This window comes from Plecotus auritus (genome assembly GCF_963455305.1).
Source record: "Plecotus auritus genome assembly, chromosome: 3".
NCBI lineage: Eukaryota > Metazoa > Chordata > Mammalia > Chiroptera > Vespertilionidae > Plecotus > Plecotus auritus.
In genome coordinates this window covers 136,599,222-136,625,768 of record NC_137772.1, presented here as the reverse complement: position 1 = coordinate 136,625,768, position 26,547 = coordinate 136,599,222, and the positions used below count along the sequence as shown (strand labels likewise).

At 36.8% G+C, this 26,547-nt stretch overlaps 2 protein-coding genes across 5 annotated transcripts in view; one reads left to right on the top strand and one right to left on the bottom strand.

Moving 5' to 3' along the window:
- PLEKHG7 (pleckstrin homology and RhoGEF domain containing G7) overlaps positions 1–15,004 on the top strand; it is a gene marked incomplete at both ends in the record, with an annotated part of 80,127 nt that extends 65,123 nt beyond the window's left edge. The window contains 6 exons of the mRNA XM_080660163.1: positions 1,212–1,327; positions 1,671–1,764; positions 7,139–7,218; positions 9,743–9,896; positions 13,762–13,859; positions 14,897–15,004. Of these exons, the coding sequence (XP_080516289.1) occupies positions 1,212–1,327; positions 1,671–1,764; positions 7,139–7,218; positions 9,743–9,896; positions 13,762–13,859; positions 14,897–15,004 (650 nt within the window). The remainder of the gene's footprint in view (positions 1–1,211; positions 1,328–1,670; positions 1,765–7,138; positions 7,219–9,742; positions 9,897–13,761; positions 13,860–14,896) is intronic.
- Positions 15,005–17,551: 2,547 nt separating this feature from the next.
- The window catches only part of EEA1 (early endosome antigen 1), a 164,759-nt gene continuing 155,763 nt past the window's right edge, over positions 17,552–26,547 (bottom strand). For all 4 annotated transcript variants that reach the window (XM_080659758.1, XM_080659757.1, XM_080659759.1 and 1 more), the window contains 6 exons: positions 25,914–26,045; positions 24,280–24,465; positions 23,140–23,378; positions 22,593–22,713; positions 21,856–21,954; positions 17,552–21,165 (listed from right to left, as the gene is read on the bottom strand). In XM_080659758.1, the coding sequence (XP_080515884.1) occupies positions 21,043–21,165; positions 21,856–21,954; positions 22,593–22,713; positions 23,140–23,378; positions 24,280–24,465; positions 25,914–26,045 (900 nt within the window). In that variant the 3' untranslated portion in view covers positions 17,552–21,042. The remainder of the gene's footprint in view (positions 21,166–21,855; positions 21,955–22,592; positions 22,714–23,139; positions 23,379–24,279; positions 24,466–25,913; positions 26,046–26,547) is intronic.

Sequence of the window (26,547 nt, the reverse complement as noted above, 5' to 3'; positions counted from 1 at the left end):
TCAGTGCAGTTGGGAGCTTTTGTCTCCCTCCCACTTGAGAAAGCCAGCCGCACACTCAGTTGCCAGCCCTCTCCACATGTGCGCCTCCGTACCTCTGCCTCCTGCAGCTCCTCTGAGTCTCAGTGTGCTTTTCTCTTTCCTTCTAGTTGTAGAATTTCCACTCATCCAGCCTTCCTGTTGGTCTGAATGATGTCCATTTTGTCTTTTAATTGTAGTTTTGAAATTGTTGTGCGAGGCAGCAGTTTAGGTGTTTACCTATGCCGCCATCTTGGTTTTCTTTCAAACCAAGATTTCTTGGGAGTGTCAAAAGGGAGCAATTCAAGTTTATGATTATCAGCTGTACAGAAATGACATATTTTTTCTTCTGCAAGTTTAAATGTAACATGACCATGCAATTGGAGTTTTTTAATTTTTTTGCTCAAATTCTAACATGACTCAAGGAACTAGAATTAAGCTTATCAACTGAATAAGACAAAAATTCAATTAAAAATAGACTTTAAAACTTTTAAAGTAATTTGAAGATTATTACTCATTTTAATAGCTTTGTGAAGAAGATAACAGTATCTTTTCTGCAGATTTCTCAATAATATATGGATTTTTATTGTTTGGGAAAGAGATTGTTGTGGCCTTCCTTTAAGTCTATGAGCTTAAAGAGGGTGAATTCTCAAGAATTTCCCTAACTATGTGATTCTACTATGGGTCTATGATTTTCCCTCCATGTTCCCCAAATAATTTCAAAACCTCAATAACAATGTTATTATAAAATGTTGGAAAATTAATAGAACCCTTCAAAAAAAAAGCTTTTGCCAAAATGAAATAAATATCTTTATCATGAAGCAAACGTATGTTTTATAATTAGGACAAAAATATATGTTGGCCCTTTTTTTCTTCCTCTAATTACAGGCTATGTGGTGTAGGGAATAAGAGAAAGCTACCAGAGACTTTACTTGTATTATTTAAATAAAAATGCACAATACATTTCAACTTACTTTATTAAATTATTTAAATTTTATTTCTCTTTGCAAGAGGCTGATTTCAAATTAATGAGTTTTTCTAAGACATTTAAACTGCAAGCACTATGTTAAATGAAACTACGATATGGTTTGGTTTTGGGGGCAGTGTCTCTAAATTATTACTGTACATCTTGGTTAAAATTTATGCTGTAATGTCACATGAATTTAAAAATATATTGAATGTGCCTTGTCTTTCAGGGGATCTTGAAGGAAAAGTGAAGTGGCTTGACAATTTTCAAAAATTTAGACATCTACAGGAGATTATAGTGTGGCCTCCACTTTGGGATAGAGATAAAAGGTTTTTCATTCCAGAGGTACAAAAAGGATCCATTGGGACTTATGTTTGGCATTCCGTTGGGAATACACTAGTCTTTACAAAGTCCCCAGCTGTCCACCTGGATATTAAATTTAGTTTTATGAGCAAGAACTACAGCTTTTTACCACGTGGCATTGTATGTGGGGAGGCTGACATCATCACACCATTCTTGGGGTGGTTCTTCTGAGGGATGTGCTCATTCTTTCCCATTCTCGTGTCCATCTCCCAACGTTTCTAAATGTCTTGAACTTTATAGACAGAGTGCACTGCCCCAGCTCCTGGAACCTGTCTTCTTCCAACCACTAACAACCTCTCTTTGATTTTCTCTCTTGTTTTGCAAGTGCCTGAAACACGTTTTTAAAGAGCACATGGCAGAAAACATCCTGTCACCAACCAACAGACACCTTCTCTATGAGGGAAAATTAACTCTTGCAGGTAAATAGCTTTTTCCTTTAAAAACCCAACATCTTTGCTACCATGTAACTTGTCCAATTGTTGCTAATTGAAGAGTGTAAAGAGTTGTGTTTGCCTATGGCCAAGGCCATGGAAGATGTGAGTCAGAGAATATGCTATGGACTTACACACGTGTCAGCTTGATCAAAGACTTCACAGCATAACTAGCTATGTGCCCTTCATTTTCTATCTATAAAATGGGATAACTATTTCATCAGGTTGTTGTTAAATTGAAACACATGAAGAGCTTAACTCAAGGTTGGGAACATAATAAACACTCCACATCAGCTGCTATCATCATTTTACTCCTCCAATGAGCTGGGCAATCATCCCATCAGTGTTGATTGAGAACCTGTTATGTAACACGTATTGTGTTAGGCAGGTATCACTGGAGGATATTCGGTCATTATTCTGTATAATCCTTGTCCTCTAGTTGGGAAGCTCTGCTGTAACGAGCAGACCTGCAGGATAAGTTCAGAAAAAAAAGAGACACTGTGGTGCTGGAGTACCCAGGAAGGGCTTTATGTGCTCCATGGGAGTAGAGGTGGGCTTGTGGGGGACAGGAAGGTGGAGGGCAGTGGAAGGACAGGAGGAAGGACCTCCCAGATGAAGAGCATAGCAGGAGAAAGGGCTTGGAGGCAGAAGCCACCTGGGAGAATAGGCTCTGGTGGAGCGGTTAGGAGAGGGAGCCCTGGAGGCTGACTGCCAGGTCACTTCCCAGCTCAGCCTTTTCTGCCTGTGTAACCTTGGCCCGTATACAGCAATCTCCCCGCTTTGTTGTAAATGAGCTAGTGGATGTACAACCTCTAAAAAATGGTTGACACAAAATCAGTGCTCAATAAATATTCTCATCAGAAAGGGCTGCCTGACCAAACTAGGATTTGTATTCATCCATTTCTTTGTTTCTGCACAAAATCTTGATTGAGCACCTACTGTGTGAGAAGTCCTGTGGGATGTGAGGTTGCCTATTTACGGTAGCATGAGATCTGGCAGGGAGTGCCAGGCAATAACTCTGTATTCAATACACAGTTGTTGAGAATCTGCTATATTTTAGCTCTACACGTCAGGTTGGAACGCAATCCCTACCTAGCAACTGCCAGCTAGGGATGGAAGACATGCCCGGCATTTTACATCAAAGGACTTTGGCACTAAGTTATACAGAGAAGTCACACTTAATCCCAAATTATAGGTGAGAAGTATGAGGCTCAGGGAGGTTCTGTATCATGTTCAAAGTCACCTGAATGTTAACAGCAGAGTCCAAGCTGCCTCAGCCCAGTGAGCTTCCAGAATCACAGCACCTGGCTTGGAAGGCGAACAGAAGGATCCAGTCAGGAAATCGCCAGTGACAAGTGATAGGCTTAAAAAGGTGCTGAAGGAAGAGTCATCAGAAACAATGCACAAAATGGTGTAGAGAAGGAGACCAAAGCAGAGAGACCAGCCCGGAAGCTCCGCAGTGAAGCAGGGTGAGGCGAGACGACCCGGAGCCTGGGTTTCCCAACCATTCTTAACCTCTACCAGGAGTGGGGAACGTTTGGCCTCCGGGCCACATAAGGCCTGCGAAATCATTTGATCAGGCCCTTCCCAGGCATTAGGGGGGTGAGTTAATTAAGTGTTTGACCAAATATAGCAGGCTAATTTTTAAGTTGATAATTTTATATGGCCACAAATAATTATAAATATTGAAATGGCCTTTGGCAGAAAAAGGTTCCCCACCCCTGCTAGATCATCACCCTTCCGCTTTCATTTGGAAAGATAATAATTTTACATTTTCCTTGATGTTATTTACAATTTAAAAATGTATATATTGTGACAAAATCAAGTCAAAATAATGAAGCAAAACACAGCTCTCTGTTCAAATGTATGCCTCTCCCTCCAAAATTGGTCTCCACCTGGAATTATCAGAAGTTTTAATTCCCTCTATCTACCAACTTCCCAACACTGTGAGATGTCCTGGAACATCCTAAAATGTTAGAAATGGGCCTGGATAGAAAAGGATAAATGTGAGAGATATTTCAAAGGCAAAAATAGGAGGACTTTATGACTGGCAAAATGGCTGAAGAGGAAATGAGTCAATGCTTTCCAGTGTTGTACCTGAAAGTTAGGTTGACCACTCTGAGGAAGGCAGAGGCAGTGTGTCAGCGAGGCAGTCTTAGGGTTCAGGTGTGGGCAGGATGAGAAGCCACACAGAAGTTGGGTGAACATGACAATGACCAACTCTGGTGAAAAGCTATGTTAGATGCACATCCACAAGTCACATGGCTTTGGGGTGCTTGTCAAGGAAGTGTGGGTGGGAGACTGACCTAAGAAGGAGTCTTTCCAAAAAGAGCCAACTTTTCAGAAAAAGTTTCTTGTAGAGTCAAATGTGGTAAATGAATATGAACCTCATCAACATCACTAACTCCAGACACTTGCTCAATGCCATATGCTGTGTGGCTCAGATGGCATCAGAGAAGAGGCAGCATCAAGTTTAAAGTCACGGGAACTTGGACCCAGAGTTGGCATGGAGATGTGGTGGGGGTGGGGGTGCTAATGTTTGAAAAAATGGGACATCGTTTTGAATGGATAAATCATTAGACCAAGAATGATGATACCTAACACATAAATTTTCTTTCCAAATTTATTTCAGCTTTAATAACTGTACTAGTCTAACCAAATAAGTGTATTTTCTCATTCCCAGAAAGTACAAGTTTTTAACTTAAAGCATAACCAACTTCCCATTGGAAGTCATGCCAGAATACCCTTGGCAAATGTGTTGCTCCACACAGATTGGCATTTCTAAATAGAAAAGTGAGTAAGGTGCAGACAGATAGGCTGGTCTGACAGCTGTGACACTCAAAGAACACATGCTGTCCAAGCTGCTGCAGCTCGGAATAAGGCAGTAACACAGCTCCATTCCGGAACAGTGCGATGAAAACCCCCGCCCAGACTCGACGAGGAAAAATAAAGACGTTTCCGATCTGGTTGTGCAGCGCTTAGCGAAACAGACTTTCAGACCCGCCGTGCTCATTAGTTCCATCTCATGAGATCTCTTGGTCAAGGTCTTCCACTGGCTGCAGTCGCTTCAAACTGCCTGGTGATAAATGTGAGCGGCCCGGCTTTATGCTTACAATCTTCCTCCTGAACCATCCCCTTCTGCCTGACCAAGTCTACTTGTTAGCACTACCCATTTCTGAATTTATCTTAAATCTTGTTTCCATATTTGTTATGTGTCTGCTTTCCGTAGAATTAAAGCTCCTTGGAGGCAGAGTCTTCTTAATCATTGACACAGGGTAGGGAGTCAGCATCAGTTTACTTGGTGGGACACGAGGGATTCAATAAATAGCTAAAATAATCATCAGTTCCTAGAATATATTGTAGGACACAGCAGATGCTCGCAGCTTGTTTGTTAAAATAAAATACTTAAAATTAGCAAGAAAATAAAACTATTTCATTTTGACAATAATCATCAACCTAATCTGTATATGAATGGCACAGAATGGGGAAAAGGGCATTTAACACTTCCAAAGGTCTAGTGTTGTCCAATGCCTCATTCCTAGTGCCATGTCTGTATTAATTAAGATGTTGGTTCAGCCATTGGAGACAGAGAGAGAGAACAATCACTTCAAAGGACAAGTTTACTTCTCTGGCATGTAAAACTCGAAGCTGTGTGACAGCTCTCCTCCACGGTGAGATTAGGGACCCAGGTTTCTTCTGCCTTTTTGCTCTGCCATCCCGGGGTACTGCTTTCTTCTGTGTGGTCCCAGAGGAGTCGTAGGGTGTCTAGCCGGTGCCTAGCTGGTGGGAAGGGGAAAAGGGCAGGAGAGCAAAGCCCCGCTGTTTAAGGGAATGACTCGCAAGTTGCACACTTTTGCTCATATTTCATTGGTCGGCAGAATTTAGTCAGTTGGTCATATTTAGCTTCAAGGGAAGCTGGGAGATGTAGTATTTATTTGCAGGGAATATGTACCCACTAAAACTCAGAAATTTCATTACTACAAAAGAAGGGAAATGTTTTTTTGAGGGACAATCAGCAGTTTTTGTGATAGACTGATTTGAAAAAAAAAGACTCTAGTAGTGATGGAATACAATGTTTTTAAAATATTTAAAGACCAATTCAAGGTTGAATAAAAGGTCTAATTTCTTTTCTATGCAAATATGGAAAGAATCTTTCTTTAGTTCAAACTTAAAGAAGTGGAGGAAATAGAAATGAAACCTAAGTATTTTATCTACTAATTTAATCTTAGTCCCCTAGTTTTCAGGGATAAAACTATATGAAAAAGAACTTCTAAAATAATGTAAATGAACAAAATAAATAGAACAATGAAAAATATTTACTGGTTTAAAAAATATTTACTTTACGTATCTGTCACATTCACCTCTGGACAGACTGTCTTTTCCTCTACAATCACTTAAATTTAACTATTTCTTCTGCTAACTTCTATGTGATAAAGTTAGAGAAAGGGATACCCTATTCTAATATTGATTTCTCTTCTACCACTGGCCCCTGCCTAGAGAAAAGTAGAAAAGCTTAATTGCCTTAAGTTACTATCAAAAGTTATATCAAAAACGTTTGTAAATATAAAGCTATGTGAAGAATATTTGAACCTGTAAATTTTGCAAAAAAGTAGTTGTAATGATTGCCTTAGTCAGCTTTGGCCACCATAACAAAATACCATACCCTGGGGGTTTAAGCAACAGAAATTTATTGCTCACAGTTCTAGAGGCTGAAAGTCCAAGAGCAAGTTGCCTGCCTCATTCGCTTTCTGGTGAGGCTCTGCCAGGACCCCTCCTGCTCAGGGTCCACACATGGCTCTCTCTAGTCTCTCCTCTATGACACTGATCCACCTGGATTAGGCTCCACCTCAAGCCCTCATTTATTCTTACTTCCTTATTCCCCAAACAGCCACACTGGGAAGTTAGGACTTCATCACGTGAATTGGGGGAGGGGGCACAATTTAGTCCACAGCAATGACAAAATGCCCTTTTTGGGGGTAATGCTTACCTTTGCCAATGACCACCCAGATGAGTCAAGAGGCAAAAATGCTGTAAGTTTAATGAACTGATAGATGTGTTTTAGGCTTCGTTGAAACCATTACAATAATCATCCAAGTTATCTCAGAATCCACGTGAAACACATCGCAAATACAATGTCTTTAGAGCTGTGAGCTTGAGCTCACACCACGTCTCTGCTTTAAGGAAGAAATTGAAAACCTTGCAGGTTTCTGACCCACGTGATCTGATGTCACACATAATCTGCTGGCCTGGTGTGCCAGGAAGCCCTGCTCGATTTGTTTCCTAAGGAATTCTTTGGTTTAAATAACAGAAATCCTTCTACTTACAATTTCCAACCCCAGTTTCACTTTCTTTCTCTCCCCAGAAAGTACCAGATTCCTAGATGTTTATCTGTTTCTCTTTGATGATTTCCTCTTAGTTACGAAAACTAAGCGCAACAAAAAGGTAAATTCTTCTATTTCTTAAAAAGTCTGCTAAATATGTTCAGAAATATTTTCAAATAAGTTGTGTTAAAAATACAAAATATTTTCATACATCAAGTTGGGATTCACCCTCTAAAAATGGAAACATTACAAAATATTGGCGTTTTATCAATAACAAAAGCAAGTTACATTTCTTAAGGATGTCAAAGGATGTGTACATTTTTAGCATAACTTAGTCTATATTCTTTTAGGGTAAGTCCCAGAGGCCACAGGACTATTCCTGGCCTGCCTGATCAAATTCAACCCAATGCTTTTGTCCATATTGGCCCTTCCCCTCACCCAAATTGTCCCCAGTGAACGCTGCGGGGGCTGGGGGGAGGCAGGGAGGAGGGTGCTCTCTAAACTGTCTGCTGCCATGTGCTGAGGTGGTATCCATCACTCCTTCTGATTCGAAAGCTCAAATCCTTCCTGGAAAATAGTGATTTGGGGGCTGCGAGTGGGAGGGAGTCCTGCTCTCTCAGTAGCTACCTGTATATAAAATTGACACTTGCAGAAGCCAGACAAATGTATAGTTGGCATCACAGACAAAATGAGCCAACTCGGGGTTAAAGCCATTAAATCTCTTTTGAGAACAGGGATTTTTCCCCATTACTTAAGTATTATGGCCCCTATTATTGTTGTTACTAATTAAGCCATGAGTATCATGGTCTACTAAAGGCTTTCTATCTAATCTCCCATTTCCCAGTCTGTCCCCTCAGTGGCATGAGTGATATTATGAAGGGGACTTCCTCTGAGGCACTCAGACACCTGCCCTTAGTTGTAAGCCATCAGAGATATTTAATTCACCCACTTCATATATATATATATATATATATATATATATATATATATATATATACACATACATACACACACACACACACACACACACACACACACACACACCACACTGAGTGGCCAGATTTTTATGATCTTTGAATGCATAATAATCTGGCCACTCAGTGTATATCCTATATAATAAAAGGCTAATATGCAAATTGTCCCCTTGACCAGGAGTTCGACCAGCAGGCAGGCTGGCCAACCGCCCATGTCCCCTCCCCCTGGCCAGGCTGGCCGGACCCCACCCATGCATGAATTCATGCACCGGGCCTCTAATGTGTGTGTGTGTGTGTGTGTGTGTGTGTGTGTGTATATATATATATATAGAGAGAGAGAGAGAGAGTGGCTAGATTATTATGCATTCAGAGATGATAATAATCTGGCCACTCAGTGTATATATTGATTTCAGAAAGGAAGGGAGAGGGAGAGAGAGATAGAAACATCAATGATGAGAGAGGATCACTGATGGACTACCTCCTGCACACCTCACACTGGGGATTGAACCCATAACCCAGGCATGTGCCCTGACCAGGAATCGAACCATAAACTCCTGGTTCATGGGTCTACACTCAACCACTGAGCCACACTGGCTGGGCTCACCCACTTCTTTACCAGAGGACTAGCCTTATACACATATAAGATCATGAGACTAGATATCTCAAATCTTTTAAGAACCTAAGCTTCTAGATGATATGTTGGTTAGTTCAGCTCAATAATTTAAGGATCTTTAAGCACTAAAATAGACACCCATTGATCAATCTATAAATAGGTGAATGGTCATTGAGGATGGAATGGATATTTGAGAATATTAAGAATCACAGTTTTGAAACTTAGGTGGCCTTCTCTTGTAAGCTTCCCAGATGGCCATGTCTGAACAAGTCAAGCTCTGAAAAATCTCTATGGCCTTCAAAAACCTCAACGCTAAGCACAGCCTACCTTCATATCAAATAATGACTCAACTCTGAGTACATGAGCTCATGGCAGCCTATATTGATTTACTATAAGGTAATATTCTGGTTTCATGCTTCATAACTTGATCCCCAAATAAGGAATGTTGTGTGCTTTAAATTCCTCTGTTTAATAAATCTGGAGAGTTTTATTGACTTCATAGGTGCAAAGATAATCACCCAGAGAAGACACTGGGTTTCACTTAAAAAAAAAAAAGAAATGTTGTGTTTTAAATTCCTCTTTGCAATTAAATGAACAATATATGTCATGCAAATCACAATCTTTGACACCCTTTAAAAAAATTCAACACCTTATATATTCAAAACAATTCCAATTATTTACAAATTATAGAACGTGGACTCTATTTAGAGTTAGTATTAGATCCCATGGACAGAGTTGGCAAAAATGAGGCTCCCCTTTCTCATCCACGTCACTCAATACTAGAGAGAGACACACTGGAAATGAAGCGCTTTCTCATTGATGTGATGGTGATGAAAATGTTTCCCAATTGTAGAAGTCACACATAATCTACTCAGGAAGTTAAATTTGGGTATCAGAAACACTATGCTGTAAATCACTATGTACTTTGGGGAAATGTTTTTCAAGATCCAAAAAGAGTAGTAAGCTGGATTTCAAGCAGTTGTTTCTTAAAATCAGTTTAGGGATGTGTACCAATACTCATTTCCTCTTTACTGCATTATTTTCCCGTTTAATTTCAGAAAGTTGGAGGCTTGGACACAGGTGTAATGTGTCCTTCACTTACTCCTGAGCTACAAACAGTAATAAAAGAGGGTGGTTCGTGTAAGGTACTCGATCAGCCCATTCCACTCGATAGATTGGTAGTCAAAAGTATTGATCCACTCCACGTGTCAGGTATGTGTCAATTTTCATCGTTAATCTGCTTGCCATCCCAGAGTTTTATATTGCCCTTTATTGGTAACAGCACATAAATCCAATTTGTCTTCATAAAAGAAAATACTGACTTCCTAAGTGGCTATGTATCACTCACTCTACAAATTAGTTATGGAAAGAGTTGGACTTGGTCTCCAATGCTTGCATGTCCCAGCTCTGCCACTGCTAGCTACGTGATTGTAGGCAAGGAACTTAAATTTTCTATGCCACAGATTCATCTTGGTAAAACAGGGCTAATAATATCTACGTCAGTGGGCTGTCATGAGAATTTCATGAAATAATGCATATAAAGCACTCAATGAATGATGGCTACTTTTAGTTTTGTTATATTATCATTATTAGTATTCACTGGCATACCACAACACACTATGCAAGCCTAAGATATTCTACTACAATAACTATATAGAAAGAAATATGTATACATATGCAGGTACACATACATACATACATGTCAAGTGTATAGGTATATAATTTTCATTCTTCAAGCATTTTCTGAGTGTCTACTGAGACCAGGCACTGTATGAATGCCCTAGAGTTATAAACAGCCCGTTCTTGGGGCAGCTCTCAGAACAATGAGAGATCAGTAAACCCCATCAGGAAGGCCCTGATGCTCAAGGGACTCACAGGACATTTCAGTCTCTTCAGTGCTGGGTGTTCAGGAGGACACAGGGGGTCATTCTGCCTTGGGTATAGGCTCCCAGGAGACCAGCGAAGCCAGGCAGGAGGGGACTGCCTTTCTGTCCCAAGGGAAGAGCAGGAAAAGAGGGAGCACTACCCATTCCCCTCAATTCCCACCCCAGCAGCCAAGCCCAAAGCATCAATGACGAGCATAGGAGGACCTATACATACCTAGCAACATTACATAGTGAAGGAATGACTGAACACACAAACTGGTAATAATAACAGCAAACATGGGCATCGTTATGGTATATGACTAAGTTATGTATATAAATGTTTTGCATGTGTTAATGTGTGAATGGAGCAAACTCTTTCCCCCCTAAGGGGACTCCTGCATCTAGGCCAGAACCTCTATCTCCTTTGTCTATTCTTCTTTCCCCTAAGATTTGCTAACTGTGACCCGCAGGCCCTAAGGCCTCTTATATCTGATTCCCCTGGGACCAATCACAGAGGGTGTGTGTGTGTGTGTGTGTGTGTGTGTGTGTGTGTGTATAAGCCAAAGTCTGCATAAACCAGAAAGCACGCCTAAAAAGGGGCATCTCAGAGGAGCAAAACCTTTGCCCATGAGTGCATCCCCAGCTCCCACCCAATATGAGCCTCCTCCCTGCTCAGAGCAGTGTAGATGGCAGAGATTCAGTATGTGAGGCCCAGAAATCACTTCCTTCTATTTGTTTAGTAACTTTTTCATGGGGAAAAATGTCATGTCAGTGGGCATCCTAGGCCTTGAATGTATTCCCTCCCTGTAACATGATAAATAGCTTGAGGGGAGGAAGCTGTCAGAGCCCCACGTGGATGAGTGGAAGCAGCTGGGGCTCGGTTTAGCCACAGCCCTGCCGGCTTTAAGAACTGGGCTTTATGGGAAATCTGATGTCACTGGATTACGTTGGGAGGTGTGTTTCTTCTGCTCTATTCCTTTTTCTTATTCTTTTATTTTTTTTAAATAAGAACAATACCTTTTAAAAACTACATCCAGCATTTTTTGTTACTTTCTGATTTGTCACTACCATCTCTTATTTCTCTTTTTTTTTTTTTCCTCATTCCTCTGGTCTGTTGTTTTCACTGTTCAGATCCAGTACATGAGGCAGAATAGCTGCCGACTGAGAAAAGGGGTGAAAAGAGAAGAGATTGAGCTTTGGAGTTGACAGAGATCTGGTTTCAAACTCTGGCTATGCCATGTACTGTATGAGCTTGGAAGAATTAATCTAAGTCTCTTTTCTCATTTGTAAGTGGGAATTAGCTGACCTATATTACACTGTTGCTGTGTGGTTTAAATGACACAAAAAAAGGGAAAAATAGATAAAACAGTACTGAGAGAGAGAGAGAGAGAACAGCACAGTGCCCAGTGCAAAGTAAGTGCTTATAAATGGTATCAATTATTATATTCAATATGTATTACTAGGGGCCCAGTGCACAAATTCATGCACCTTGAAAGGAACTGTGGGCCGCAAGGCTGCAATGGGCACAGGGGTGGATTTCAGTCCATCCTCCACACCCCTGCCTGGCCTCTCCCACCACGGCACCTGGTCCCCTGTCTGCTGGGTGCAAGCAATGGCTCTGGCGCTGGCTGTGGATGCGAGTGGGGCTGGCGCTGGCAGTGGGTGTGAACACCAGGCAGGACCGCAGTGCGCAGGAGCAAAGAATTTTCAGTAAGCACCAGAGGCTCACCCCAATGATAGCAACCATTGCCCTGCCTTAGACTGGCACCTCCACTCACCTGCTCCACCATCTCAGCCCAGCCAGTGCCTGCCATGTTCTGCACACACCCCCTGGTAGTCAGCGCACATCATAGCGACCGGTTGTCCAGTTGTTCAGTTGTTCCGGTTGTTCTGCTGTTCAGTCTATTTGCATATTAGCCTTTTATTATATAGGATTATATTAGCATGTTAGGGGAAAAGAGAGTTACTCGTGACCACATACTATCTGCTCATTTTCTTTTACAAGACCACCCACACCAGGTCCTTTTGTTTCTAAAGTCCCTTGTACCCAGGTTGCAAACCAAATAAATGAGGGACCCCTTCAGTAACTGAGATGATGAGCATAGGAGGACCTATACATACCTAGCAACATTACATAGTGAAGGAAGTTTTGACTATGTTACAAGTTTTGAGGAAAACAGATTCCAGGAGCTAGCTAAGAAAAGCCACCTGCTCTTTAAAGCCTCACTTGCTACAGGGAATTTATGAGGGAGTAAAACACAACCAAGGTACATGCCCTTGACCAGAATCGAACCTGGGACCCTTCAGTCCGCAGGCCGACGCTCTATCCACTGAGCCAAACCGGTAAGGGCAAGACTTCTTTTGCAAACACAGAAACCATGGCAATGTGTGTTTCTTTTTGTTTTGTTTTACATTTCACATACTTTGGTGGATGTTGGATTTTGAGTCTTTTTTTACTTTTGTCTTTTCTTACCCTGTTGTGAAGCATTTAGGTGGTTTTATATTTCTGCTACTTCTCAATTTGTTTATAACACTTGTTTTGATGTGGCTTCCTTTTAAATACAAAAATAAATAAAACAGCTGAAACCAGTTTGGCTCAGTGGATAGAGCGTCGGCCTGTGGACTGAAAGGTCCCAGGTTCAATTCTGGTCAAGGGCACGTACCTTGGTTGCGGGCACATCCCCAGTAGGAGGTGTGCAGGAGGCAGCTGATCGATGTTTCTCTCTCATCGATGTTTCTAGCTCTCTATCCCTCTCCTCTCTCTTCCTCTCTGTAAAAAATTAATAAAATATATTTTTAAAAAATTAAAAAACAAATAAAACATTTTAGTAAGGGGTCTAAAAAGAAACACCACCATTGTTTTCCATATTTTTATTATCTATATTTTACACACACAAAATCCACCTAACATGCTAAGCTTCTTCCTTGAGTAGGAGCCCACTTTCCATCACACGCCGTAATTGCATTTCATCAAGCCCTGGAAGTTGTTAGTTAAGGAAGAAAGGGTTTCCTTATTTAAGTGGGCTCCATTTGGACATAGTAGTGAAATCTTGGTTTTGAAATCAGACTTCTTTTGGTAACTTACAAATATCTCCCACCTTCATTAAAAACAAACAAACAAAAAAAGAAAAAAACCTCTAAGTTCTTGGAGAACTAAGACACTGGATTTTACATTAAATGATTTGGCTTTTTGTCTTTGGATCTTTTTCTAGTCTTTGGACTGAGAAATGCCTTCCTTATTCAACATGAAAGCCGATATCGACAGTGTATAGCAGCATTCTTATTACAAGCCCAAACAGAGAACATCAAAGTATGTATTTTAATTTTGTAGGCTTTGATTCTTTAAACTTAATGGAAGGAAAAATCTCACCCCAAGTCTAAGTAAAGGTGAATGGACAGTTCTGTGTATTTCCCTCACCTGCTTTGGAAAGGACGGACGTTGGGAGGTGGGGAGGAATAGGGACATCTAGTCCACATCATGTTCAGAAATCTCAGGTGACAATCCCCACCCACTCACAGAGTTGACACAGCCCCTCTCATTTCTCCTGCAGCAAAAAGCTCCAGAATGACTTCTGATTCTACAGTTTCCATATGAAATGGGGGAGGGCTGCTTTGGATTGTATGATTGGCTTTTAAGATGCTTTAATCAGTTTCCGAAGTCCCACAAATAATGTGATGTCAACTTAAGTGAGGGGCTGCTGCAGCAATGAACCATGACAAGAAGTCTACTCTTTGACCTTTGAAAATAATGCCACTGTTTTTACAGCAATGCAGTTGAAGATAGGCTGCCTGACTATGGTTCCTCTATCTTAGAAGTTTCCATTTTTCATCTTTCTTCTGGTAGGCTTTCATCACAGTAAAAGGGTGGCCAGACAATGAATGCAATATTGCATTCTCCTTAAGGACTCAGTTTCCTGAGTCATCTCCCTCAATCTGTTTTTCAAATTATATCATTAAAGAACTTCTATTTCCAGACAAAACAGAAATTTATTGTTCAAACTATTTATATTCTAATTAGTCATAATTGATTACTATGGTTCTTTGATTACTCATGACTAGTTATCCCACTTGCATAACATACTCATTTAATCCATTTGCATTTTCATACATAATTAGAGATATTGATATATTAGATGTAAGAAAGAAAATGGGAAACATGCAAGTGTTTCATTGGTCCTCAGTTTTAAAGAGCAAGTCAATAAATACAAAGGAAAAGATTAATCTAAAGTGTGAAAAAATTGTCAGGTTAATATTCTTCTCTCTCCCCCTTTTCTCCCTTCACCCCGGCATCCCGTGTGTGTGTGTGTGTGTGTGTGTGTGTGTGTGTGTGTTGTTTTTGTTTTACAGAAAACATGGATGGCACAAATAACAGCAGCAATCTCTTGCTTCACCAAGAGTCAGGAAATGAAGAAAATATCTTTCTTCACGTCATCCACAGAATCCTCTGAAATTTAGGGACCTAAAACTAATTTTTTAGAAATGAGAGATAAAGGTATTCTTTCAAACTTTTGTAACACTTAGTGATGAGCTAGAAGAAAACGTGTCTTTTAAAGGAGTTCCAGGATTTGAGTGAAGAAAATCCTCAGTACAAAGGAATGATGACTGCAACAAATTTGAATTCTGGGGAATTTCTTGTCAAGTATATACTGATATCCAGACTACCTTAAAATGCTTCAGTCGAACTTATAAGAGGTGTGAGTGAAGTGTGATGCTGTTATAATTTGTAAAGGGTGAGTGATCAGATGAACGGAGTGGCAGGAGGAAAATGTTTGTGTCCAATATGAATTCTAGCATCTTACTTTGTATATATCTATAATGAAACCAACCTCCCTACATGGCTTGTAAATCACTTACAGCTTTATAGTACTGCCTCACACACAGATCATTCTTTTGACACAAAGTTTGATTGCTCTTTTAATATATTAAGTGATAAATAAGGTCCTCATTTTAATAGCAGTTTTTAAATTCCAATTCTCCAACAGTTCACTTATCTCAGGTATATTTCATAATACACTAACTTGGAATTAGAAAATCCCAAAGACTAAACTCCATTATTAAAAAATAAAATATCTGTTCCAGTTTTACATGTGAACACTTTTACATGGAAAATTTTCTTAGGAATAGTAAAAATATCTTTCTCTAAACCTCATATTTTAAAGAATGGTTTGTCATAAAATTATTTTCTGGTTTTGAGGAGGATGTGGTTGTGTGTTTTACCATAGTACAGCCACATAATTTTACTTAGCAGGACTTGAAATTTCATTAAATTTTTATTTAAAAAGGCATCTTGAATCATTTTATTATCATATGGTTAGATTATATCAAATGGAAATCCACAAATTTCAATTTCAACCATGGTGTCTTGTGCAATTTCCAAAACGGAAGTAGTAAATTTATCAGCCTGGGATTCAAGACACAATACCTTAACTGAACTCTTCAAGTTGGAGAATGGGACAAAGAGGATGATGCTTAGGGAAGTCCTGTGTACAGTTAATGCTTTGAAGAAAAGGCAAATTTCACCAAACAGCTGCCTGTTTGTATAAACAAGTGTAGTACAAAGGCTCTTGTGCACAGACCAAGCATATTGCAATGGAGGGTCATCATCTTTGTGTAATAAAGTCAGAAATTTGGAGGAGTAAGTGAAAATAAAAGGAAAATCTGGAAAGCAATAACTACTGTTAAAGGCTAAAAATAAATGAGAGGGAGAATAGACTTCAAGTGAATTCTAGAGATGGGACCTACATGACATTGACTTCAAGTGAATTCTAGAGATGGGACCTACATGACATTGAAAGCAATTTACATTCAGGTCAAGACAATACTGAGTTATGCAAGAAAAGACTTAGGAAAAAATATATATATTAGAAAAAGGAATTAACAATCATCTTACAGAGATTTTTAGATATAAGCTGACTTTGGAGGAAAATGGACTAGAACTAGGCAATCTCTCAAGATTCCTTTAGTCCCATGATTCCAGTAACCATGTATTTATATGTATAAAGGACTAGTTTCTTCCTAAAATATCATTAAAGGAGACTGATTAACTTATCAAGAATGTAAAATAGCTTAAGAATATGCTATATACAATAGCCAATATGTGGAAAAAACTTTAATGTCCACTGACAGATGAATGGATAAAGAAAATGTGGTATATATGTATAGAATGGAATACTATTCAGCTTTCAAAAAGGATATTCTGAAAAATGCAACAACATGGATGAATCTTGAAGACATCATGCTAAGTGAAATAAGCCAGTCACAGAAAGACAAATACTGTATGATTCTACTTGTATGAGGTATCTAATAATAGTCAACTTCCTATAATCAAAGCATGAAATAGTGGTTGCCAGTGAAATAGAGAAGGAAATGGGCAGTTACTAATAAATGGGCTTAAAGTTTCAGTTAAGCAAGATGAGTAAGCTCTAGAGATCTACTGTACACTTAAAAAGAGGTCATAAGAGTAGATCTCATGTTAAAATTTAAAAAAAAGAAAATGCTATATATGTAAACTGGAGAACACAAAAGAACATGTCTAATATGTAATATATTAAGTGTTTGAGGGTATACACAGTGTACTCTTCAGAAGGAAGCATATTAGAATAAAATGGAAAAAATATTTCTGGAACTTTGGTTCCAGGGGAGGGGGGGCAGTAAAAAACAATGCTATTTTGAGCCTTCACAAGAGTGTCTTTAAAAGGTCACCTGGGTATTAAATTAGATATACAACAAAAGAAAAATTAATTTAATATTCTTTAGTATTTTTTTAGTCTTGCTAAATTTCACAATGATGAATGGAATGAAAAGGTAATGTCTCAAGCAAAATGACATCAGTAATTTTTCTTGAAATTATAAACTTAATTATTATTTTAAGTTGAACATTAAAGCATACTCACTGTCTATATCCAAGTGCAAAGTTCTAACATTCTGTAAATAAATGCAAATGGTTAATATCTTGTTCTTTTTTTAAAATTGACAAATAATTTGTAGCCACAGAATACATCTACTAGAAAGAAATGTTTTTAATATCATCTTTAACATATTAAAAAAACAAAAGCAACAATTCAATAAGGATCCTTCCATTGATCTTTATACAGATTTAAATGCTGTCATGTAATTTATCAGTTACATTTATAATCAATAACCTTCAATCACTGAGTTTAGAAATTACAGTATTTTTTAGCTAAACTCTCTCACAAATAAGGCACACCAACATGATCACAAGTAGTAAACACAATACAAATAATGAATCCAAAAACTTAACAAGAAAATGCTCATGCAAAAGTATCTACAGAGGATATGAATATATGATCCAGTTCAAAGAAGTACAGAATGTCATATACATAACTGTATCATGTTACAATAATTCATTACTCCTACACTGGAAGAACTTCACTATTTCCAATTCTATTTTACACAATTTTACATAAATTTAGTAAGTTTATGCACAATATTCACATCTGCAAAAATAACAAATTGATTGTTAAAACTCAGGCAAAGGGAAATTAAGACACGCTAATGTGTGGCATATTATAATTACAGAATACCATTCATCACGCTCATGTCTAGGAATACTAAATTGACAGCACATTTAAATCTTATAGAACAAGTCATCCATGGTTTTATAGCCAAAGTGCATTTAAAAAAACTTCTATAGTCAATAGATCATGAATATCAAAATATATGATCATAATTTGCTCTCCACTTAAAAGCTAAACATTTTTATGCAAATAAAGGTTTAAAAAAAGTGAACTTAAAGTTTTCAAAACTATAAAATAACCATAAAGCCTTTTAAAAAGAGATGGGAAACAAATTTGGCAGTTACTATTTAACATTACTGTGAGGAAACTATTAAACTAGCTAATTCCACATTAAGAGGTAGTTGAACAAAATGTTATTTGTACACTGCTTTGAGGTTTTTGTGTTTGTTTCCCTCTTTATTTTCTCAAAATGAACAAATCCCATATGAGCAGCTTTGTCTTCTTTCTATTAAAAAAAAAAAATCCATAGGTATAGTTTACTATCCACTAGCCCAGCAAGACTTGATTTTAGCTCAGTTTTCTGTGCTGCGGTTTGAAATTTACTAACACATGATGCTAATATGCTTTGCATTAGAGCTGAGAGCTGGGCCTCCACACACACTCTAACTCACTGATGAATAGTACCAGCAGACATAAAAAATGTAGAGCCAATAAGGACTTAGATGACTTTTTTAATTAAAAGAAAAAGAAAATCCTTTAATTTTTGTTTTCAAACATCTTAAATTGATGACAGTTAACAATAAAAATATTAAGTTTCACTTCTAGTATTATTAGTACAATAATCAATGGTAAATTATTCAGGAACTATGAAATGAGATTAGCTAGATGAAAACTAGAAAATCATTCAAACACATACAATTTTATTTGTTGCCCCCACAACTTTTTTTATTTATTTTTGTGTGAATATGTGGGTAGGACAATAAGGGAAAAGGTCTTCAATGCACCTAATTAGGAGATGAAGTGAACAAATATTCTAATCCAGAAGAATTCTCATGAAGTTTTATTATCTTAAAAAAATAAACAGTGGTGCTGTGAACATCTATTTTTTCCAACACATTTATTAAGTCCCTTATATGTAAAAGTATAGAATTAATACTATTTGAAAGGATTTATAAGTATGTGAAAATACATAAGTAATTTTAGCTCAATTTATATTATCCAAGTATTATTTTTAATAATGAGCCATCATATTTCTTCATTATATATGCTAAAGGTTATATGTTTATCCAAGTTCAGAGCTTCAATCAGGATCTTTAATAGCTACTTACAACAGGGCTTACTTAAATGGGTTTTTTTAATGATTGAATATGTGGCAACCTCTTTTAGTTTATATATATTGTTGGTATAGCATAAACATAAGTTCATTTCATTTCAGTCTGATATTTGAAAGCAAGTATATATTATAAACTACTTATTGTCAATAAAATATTAACTCTCATCTTTCCTATTACTACCAAATAATTGCACTGAAAAAATGTATAATTTTACATTTCTTCTCTTGAAAGAGTAATAAACCATTATTACTGACTTCCCTCTTCAGATGTTTTCCAATTTTTCAAATTAATAAGACTATGATAATTTAAAGTTCAATTACATTGTTCAGCATACAAATAAGCTAATTTTTAATTATCCTTAATTAGCCATTCTGTTTTAATTCTGATGGCAACTTTGGGATTCTTAAATACATTTGTTTCTAGTGAAACTCTACTCTCCAGCTATCACTTCAGGGTAATTTCACAGCATTATTTTTGCAAAGTAAAAAGATTTACCAGTTGATATGGAACCCAAATTCGGAACCATTTTAAATTTAAATTCACAACTTTTAAAATGCTTCACTATTATTAGGTAAAAATAAAGTATCAAGTAAAATATTTAATGTCTCCTTACCATTTTGCATTTGGTTTGCACAGATAAGAATATAGCAACATCAGATATTGGCTTTAAGACACAAAAATTATAAAACAATTACCATGAATCTGAGCTATATTTGGGAAGGTTAAACCAAATTAAAGTAAAAAGCAGATCCACTGAAAAAGCAAACTCATTCCTGAAGATGCTAGAGAGACAAAATGAGGGACAATATGAAGGCTAATCTCAGAAGACCTCCCATTTACAAGAAACTGAGAATAGGACCATTAGACAATTTCTATTATTCATCTTCCACCGTAGGGTGAGGGTGGGAAACTTTGTAGGATCCTTAACAGAGAATAATTTGGAGTTTAAATTTGAGAATGAAAAAGAAAAGTTAACCCTAATCTTTAAAATACAACCCTAAGATAATCAGAAAGTAAGCAAATTGATTTTACAGAGGTTTTCCAAAAACCCACCCAAGATAATATAATCAGTATTGTTAAAGCAAAACCAATTTTGAATTCATGGTTACTATATATTTCAACATAAAATGTGTTTTGATCTCTTGAGCATAAATTTATAACATAACAATGTAATTAAGGTTTGGACCTATATATAAAAAGAAACAGTCATAAAGTTTTATAATTCTGTGCCTGACTTTAGAAAGAATATATTTAATATATTTAATGTGTTATTGTGCAACATATATAATGCGATAACTTCCATGTACACTTCTGTACACTCAAATTGGGAAAAGAAGTTATGGAAGTATATTCATGTCATTTGTGAACAATGAAATTATATTTAAAAAAATACATTGCTATTTTCGGTCCAAAGTTTATTTACATTTCATTGGCTAATTCTAAACTTGGCATGAAAGCTGTTCTAGGAGTTAAATGGAAAAAGTAATGAAAGATGAGCCCAAGTCTCACAAAAATAGAAGAGTTTTACTTGATATTGACAGCATTCCAAAATATACGAATTCTAATTTGGTTTAGTATTGCAACCACTGTCCAAATCAAATAGTAGTCCAGAACCTCTATTAAGGACATTTATTAAAAATCTAATGTTAGCGTAATATTATTCTGAAGTTGCAATAACCCATTATCCTTGCAAGTCATTGAAACATGTATCACAGACACGAACAGGCTTCTTGGAAGAAGGAGTTAAGGCATTTTTGGCTGAACACTCGGCACAGAAGATATTTCCACAGTGTCTGCAGTGATGCTGTAGATGACAAAATTTAAACAATTTAAACATACAAATGACACCATAAGCATTATGAGACTACAAGAACACTGCAAACTGCACTATGAAGATATTAACTGTTGAGTAAGTAGTGTATTTAAAAATATAATATTTTAATATGTCAATTTAATCCCTTAGTTAAATTGAATGGCTCCTATTTGTCAGATAGTATGCTAAACTTTTTATATGGACTTGATCTTGGAATTCTCAAAAGCAACAGGAAGCCTTTCAAAGTGTTAATAAATCACTTCCAACAGGTGAAAAACTATTACTAATGTATTTGCCAAATGTTTCAGGTATTTCTTTAAACTTGCAACATCCCATGATGTTATTCAGAATAATTTTTTTTTTATCTCTGCTTTCTCTTCCTTTAGAAGAACACAATGATGACTAAAACATATGAGATTAATATTGGTGCACTGATTCAGAAAACGATTCCAAGGAGAGTAACTCAGTAAGAAGGCAACAACTGAATTTAAAACTAAAACTGAAACACATATGCTAACCAGAAACTAAATTGCATGACATTTAATTACTCTATGTAGTTGAAAATTAACCAAAAAATGGAAATTTGTTTTTATCTGTCAAAATTCATTTTAATGGTTACAACATTAATTGTCAGTTAAGAATAAAATCCAGAACCATAGCAATATGAACAAAATCATTTACCCGTCTCACTGTTACTGAAAAGCCTTTCCCACAGGCCATACAGTTTTGTACTTCATTATCTTCAGCCCACTTCCTATTCAATGCTTGTGTATGCTTGATCTATTGAAAACAAAGTTTCAATACATTATTATATTCAACTTCTTGAAGAATGATGAATACTTTCTAATTTGGTGCCTGAGTTTTATAAAATGTTGACTATATGCAACCAAGGGATAAAATTTTAAAAACCAGAAATACGTTGGTCAACTTCCATTGTCAATAGTAGCCACATTCTTAAGTCTGAAGATAGATGATAGATAGATAGGTAAGTAGGTAGGTAGGTAGGTAGGTAGGTAGATAGATAGATAGATAGATGATAAATAACATTTTATTCTCTATCCTTTGCTGATTTCCCATCCATTCTAACCCTAATGACCAATCCTTCCTTGGGATTCTGAGTACACATTCAGGTCACTTCTTTAATGCACAGCAACTCATCTATTACTTGGTGCTCTTGAATTTTCCCACTACTGACAATTCATGAATGACATGGCCCTTTATCCCTGGGGTCTCTCAGACAAGTTCTTTCTCTCATATTTAATTACCCATAACACATTCTTTAACACTGTTGCATAGACAGTAGCCACTCAAAAGTATTTATTAAATATATGACATTGTTTTTAAAAGGTTGAAAATATGCTTTGCACTAGGAGGTAAAAGCTAGACTAAAAACTGCCTCCCACTGCCATGTGACTTACTTGAAGGGACTGATTCTCTCTGCCCAGCTCCTGCACTGCTGCAGTTGTATTATCCAGCTTTCTTTGCACTTCTAGTACTTTGTTTTGAAGCTTTTCTATTTCACCTTCTCCTTTAAGACATCTAGAACAGATTGCAAAGAGGTAATTAATTTTTTAAAAAGTCATTAAAGTCCCTATTAAAACACAAATAATGAATTACTTTAGTAGTTTTAAATAGAATACATTAATTTCAACAATCTGATTGTTTTAAGAATTAGTTTTAAATGACTACTTAAAGTCCTGTACAAGCTATGCACTTTTCTCAAGACTCTTCTTCTATTTTGAAAAATGTGGACTGTACTCTGGCTGATGTGGTTCAGTTGGTTGGAGCATCATACCATACACTGAAAAGTTTCAGGTTCAATTCCCTGTCAGGGCATATATGGGAGACAACCGATTGATGTTTCTCTCTCACATGGATGTTCCCCTCCCTCCCTCTAAAATCAATGAAAAACATAACCTCGGGTGAGGATTAAAAAGAAATTTTTACTAGACATCAAGTATGTACCTTTCTAGTAGTGCTCTCCTTTCATCTTGATTATTCTGAACCGTTGCTTCTAATACTGCAATTTCACCCCGTAAGTCATCCGTTTGCTTCTCAAGCTCACTAACTCTCCGTTGGCTGGACTGCCACTCCTTCTTCACAGTGCCCAAATTTTCATTTAATGCAGTAATCTGCATGGTAAGTTTTGCTTCATTTTCTTCATGCTTCTTCATTCCTACTTCTTTTTCTTTTATTTCAGAATGCTGACAAAAAGAAAAACAATGAGAAAAAAGCCTATTATAAAAATAGTGCAAAATAAATTTAAGTTAGTTATTTGAATTTAAGTTATTGGGAACATAAGTAATACTACTTCTTCAGGAAAGCAGAGAGAATATATTTCAGTATACACTAATAAAATTGATTCCACAAACATCTGTGTATTTTGAATTGGCTCAAAGGCCATAATGCTGAAATGATAGTTAGCAAGCCTCTTATAAGATCAAGTTAAAGTAGAACAATTTGAGAGTTTCCTTTTTTCCACTAGAGCAGGGGAAGAACACATAGTCAGGGACAGCAAAGTGCCTTGGAAACAAAGCTAGCGTTTTATTATGTATCAAATTCCACATAAATTGTTTTACCTCTATCAATCTGCCAAGAACCAATGCCAACCCTTTAATTCACTGTGAATTTGAAATTGCAATTCTTCAACTAAAACATTCAGTGGTCAAGTTATCTGAGGATATTTGGACTTACTTCAACAAAGGAAAGCCAGATGCTTCCCATTTGGCATGCACAACTTAGGAAAGGAAAAGTAGGCTTTGGTCATCATTTTAAACAGAAGTTTACATTCCCCTTTATCAACATTCACTTTGACCAAATGAGTTGAACATGATTAGCATTCATGCCATTTACCTCAATTTACATTATTGTAGGGTTTTTTTGGCACTAAAAGTGTATTGATTTTAATCATGTTTTATTGGCTTTTCACCTATATAAACCAAAATACAATTACAAAATATTTCTAATCATACTTTAGCCATTTAAACAAATCAGATCTCTTTTCCTAAACAAAAATTAAAATGTTAGGTGACCATTACAATTGTAACTTCTAGGTAGGAAAAATTATAAATTATAAAACACACTTCCCATCATTAACTTACTGACCAGTTTAGCTTCCTTCTCAATAAATTCCTTCTTTAACTCATCTTCTTCCTTTTTCACCTGCTCTTTTAGCATTTGCTGATTTCTCTTCTCCTGTTCAAGGATTACCTTCAGGGAATCTATTTTCCCTTGAAGCTCTAGTTTCTGCTGAATCAAAAGCTGCTTGGCATCCTTGAGACTTGTTAGCTCCTATTTAAAAGGCCAAAAATAAATCATTCTATATAGAAAATATTTCAAAATATAGCTGAAATTTATGCAATGTATTACAATAATATATACAAACATGAGTTTTAGTCTCTTCTCTAATGATATTCTTAAAGTTCAATATTTCAAACAATTGTTTAAAAAGATGCAAAATTATTTACTTCCTGCTGAATAATCATTTAAATTTAAGTGATACTTTGCATACATATGTTTTAATAGAATTATATGAAAAATTTCTACCCTCTATTTCCCTTTATTCACTTAGCACGTGTTTATGGATCACCACTTAGGCATCACACACTGTATTGAGTTTTACACAATGATTAACTATATACATCCATTGCTTTAAGGAAGTCACAGTCTGGAAGAACCTAATGACATAATAGAGGTAATTATAAAGCGAAATTGTAAGTATACTGATAGACATAACAGGTATTATGAGAACATGCAAGAGAGAATTGAATGACTAACCTTTTCCAGAGCAAATTACAATTAGTTTCTTTAAATAGCATCCTAGCTTTGCTTATGCCAGGAAAAACATTCAAGAGATTGTTAAAGGATTTTAGGAAGCAAACAAAGAAACAGAATTCCTTAAAAATCTTAATTCTAAACGATCTACAATTATAATTTTCTGAATCGATAGCTCTCTTATTATCATCTCAACAAAATCTAAACTTTTAGGGTTGCTTACTTTATTCAGTAACCTAAAACAAAAGTAACATGGTTTCAATATGTATACAGATATTATGCAACACAAGAGTACGCTTGAGAGCAGGAGAATTTGTCAAAAACAATAAAACACTGGTACATAGTAGAGAAGTTCTCTCTTTCTCTCTCTCTATGTGTGTGTGTGTGTGTGTGTGTAATAAAAGCCTAATATGCTAACTTTCCAGTCATCTTTTCAACCAATCAAAGCATAATATGCTAACAATGTGCTAAGGCTGCTCAACTGCTCGCTATGACATGCACTGACCACCAGGGGCAGATGCTCCGACTGCTAGGTTAGCTTGCTGCTGGGGTCCGGTCCATCAGGACTAAGTGAGATGGGCTGGACACGACCTGGAGCCCTCTCACAGTCCCTCCCCTGCTGGCCAACCTCCTTCATCCCTCCCCAGCCCCAATCATGTCCCTTGGCCTGGCCTGCACCCTCTCGCAATCCGGGACCCCTCAAGGGATTTCGGAGAGCCGGTTTTGACCCGAAACCACAGGCCAGGTCAAGGGACCCCACTGGTGCACGAATTCTTGTACCAGGCCTCTAGTATATGGGTGTGTGTGTGTGTGTGTGTGTGTGTATAAATATATATATATATATATATATATATATATATATATATATATATATATATATGTAAATATATATATATGTGTGTGTGTGTGTGTATGTATATATATAATACAGTGTTAAAGAAAGAACAATGATTGTCTTAACATACCTTTATGCTTTCTTGCTTGTAGGATTTGAGTTCTTCACTCAGTTTAGCAATTTCTTTTTCTTGTCTACACTTAATTTCTTCTATCTCTGCCAATTTAGATTTTTCACTTGCTAGTTCTTTTTCTTTCAGCGACTGTAGAAAAATGATTTAAAAACAATTTTAAAGTAAATATTTAACTGATAAGTAATATAATCAAAATGACTGCTACCATTTATAACACTGTCTCTACCCCTTTCTACCTAAGTTAACATGAGTAAATTACCTTCTTTTGCCTCTGTGTCCTTATTTATACAATGGGCTGCACACGCCCTGGAGCCCTCTCACAGTCCCTCCCTGGCTGGCCAACCTCCTTCATCCCTCCCCAGCCCCGAACAATAAGATTATTATTAAGGAGTAAGTAGTTAGAGTTAATACTATAAAGTGAATAGTGACTGGCCAACTAAGTATAAAATGTAGCCAAAACTACCATTACTCTTATTAATAATCTTATTAATATTATTACTATCACTATCTTTACATAAGGCACACCTAAGCTAGGAGTATTATAAATTACCTAATTTAATCTCTATACTAGGTAGCTCTTTTTAGTTATTTTATAGGTAAATAAACAAAGGTTTAGAGAAGTCAAATAATC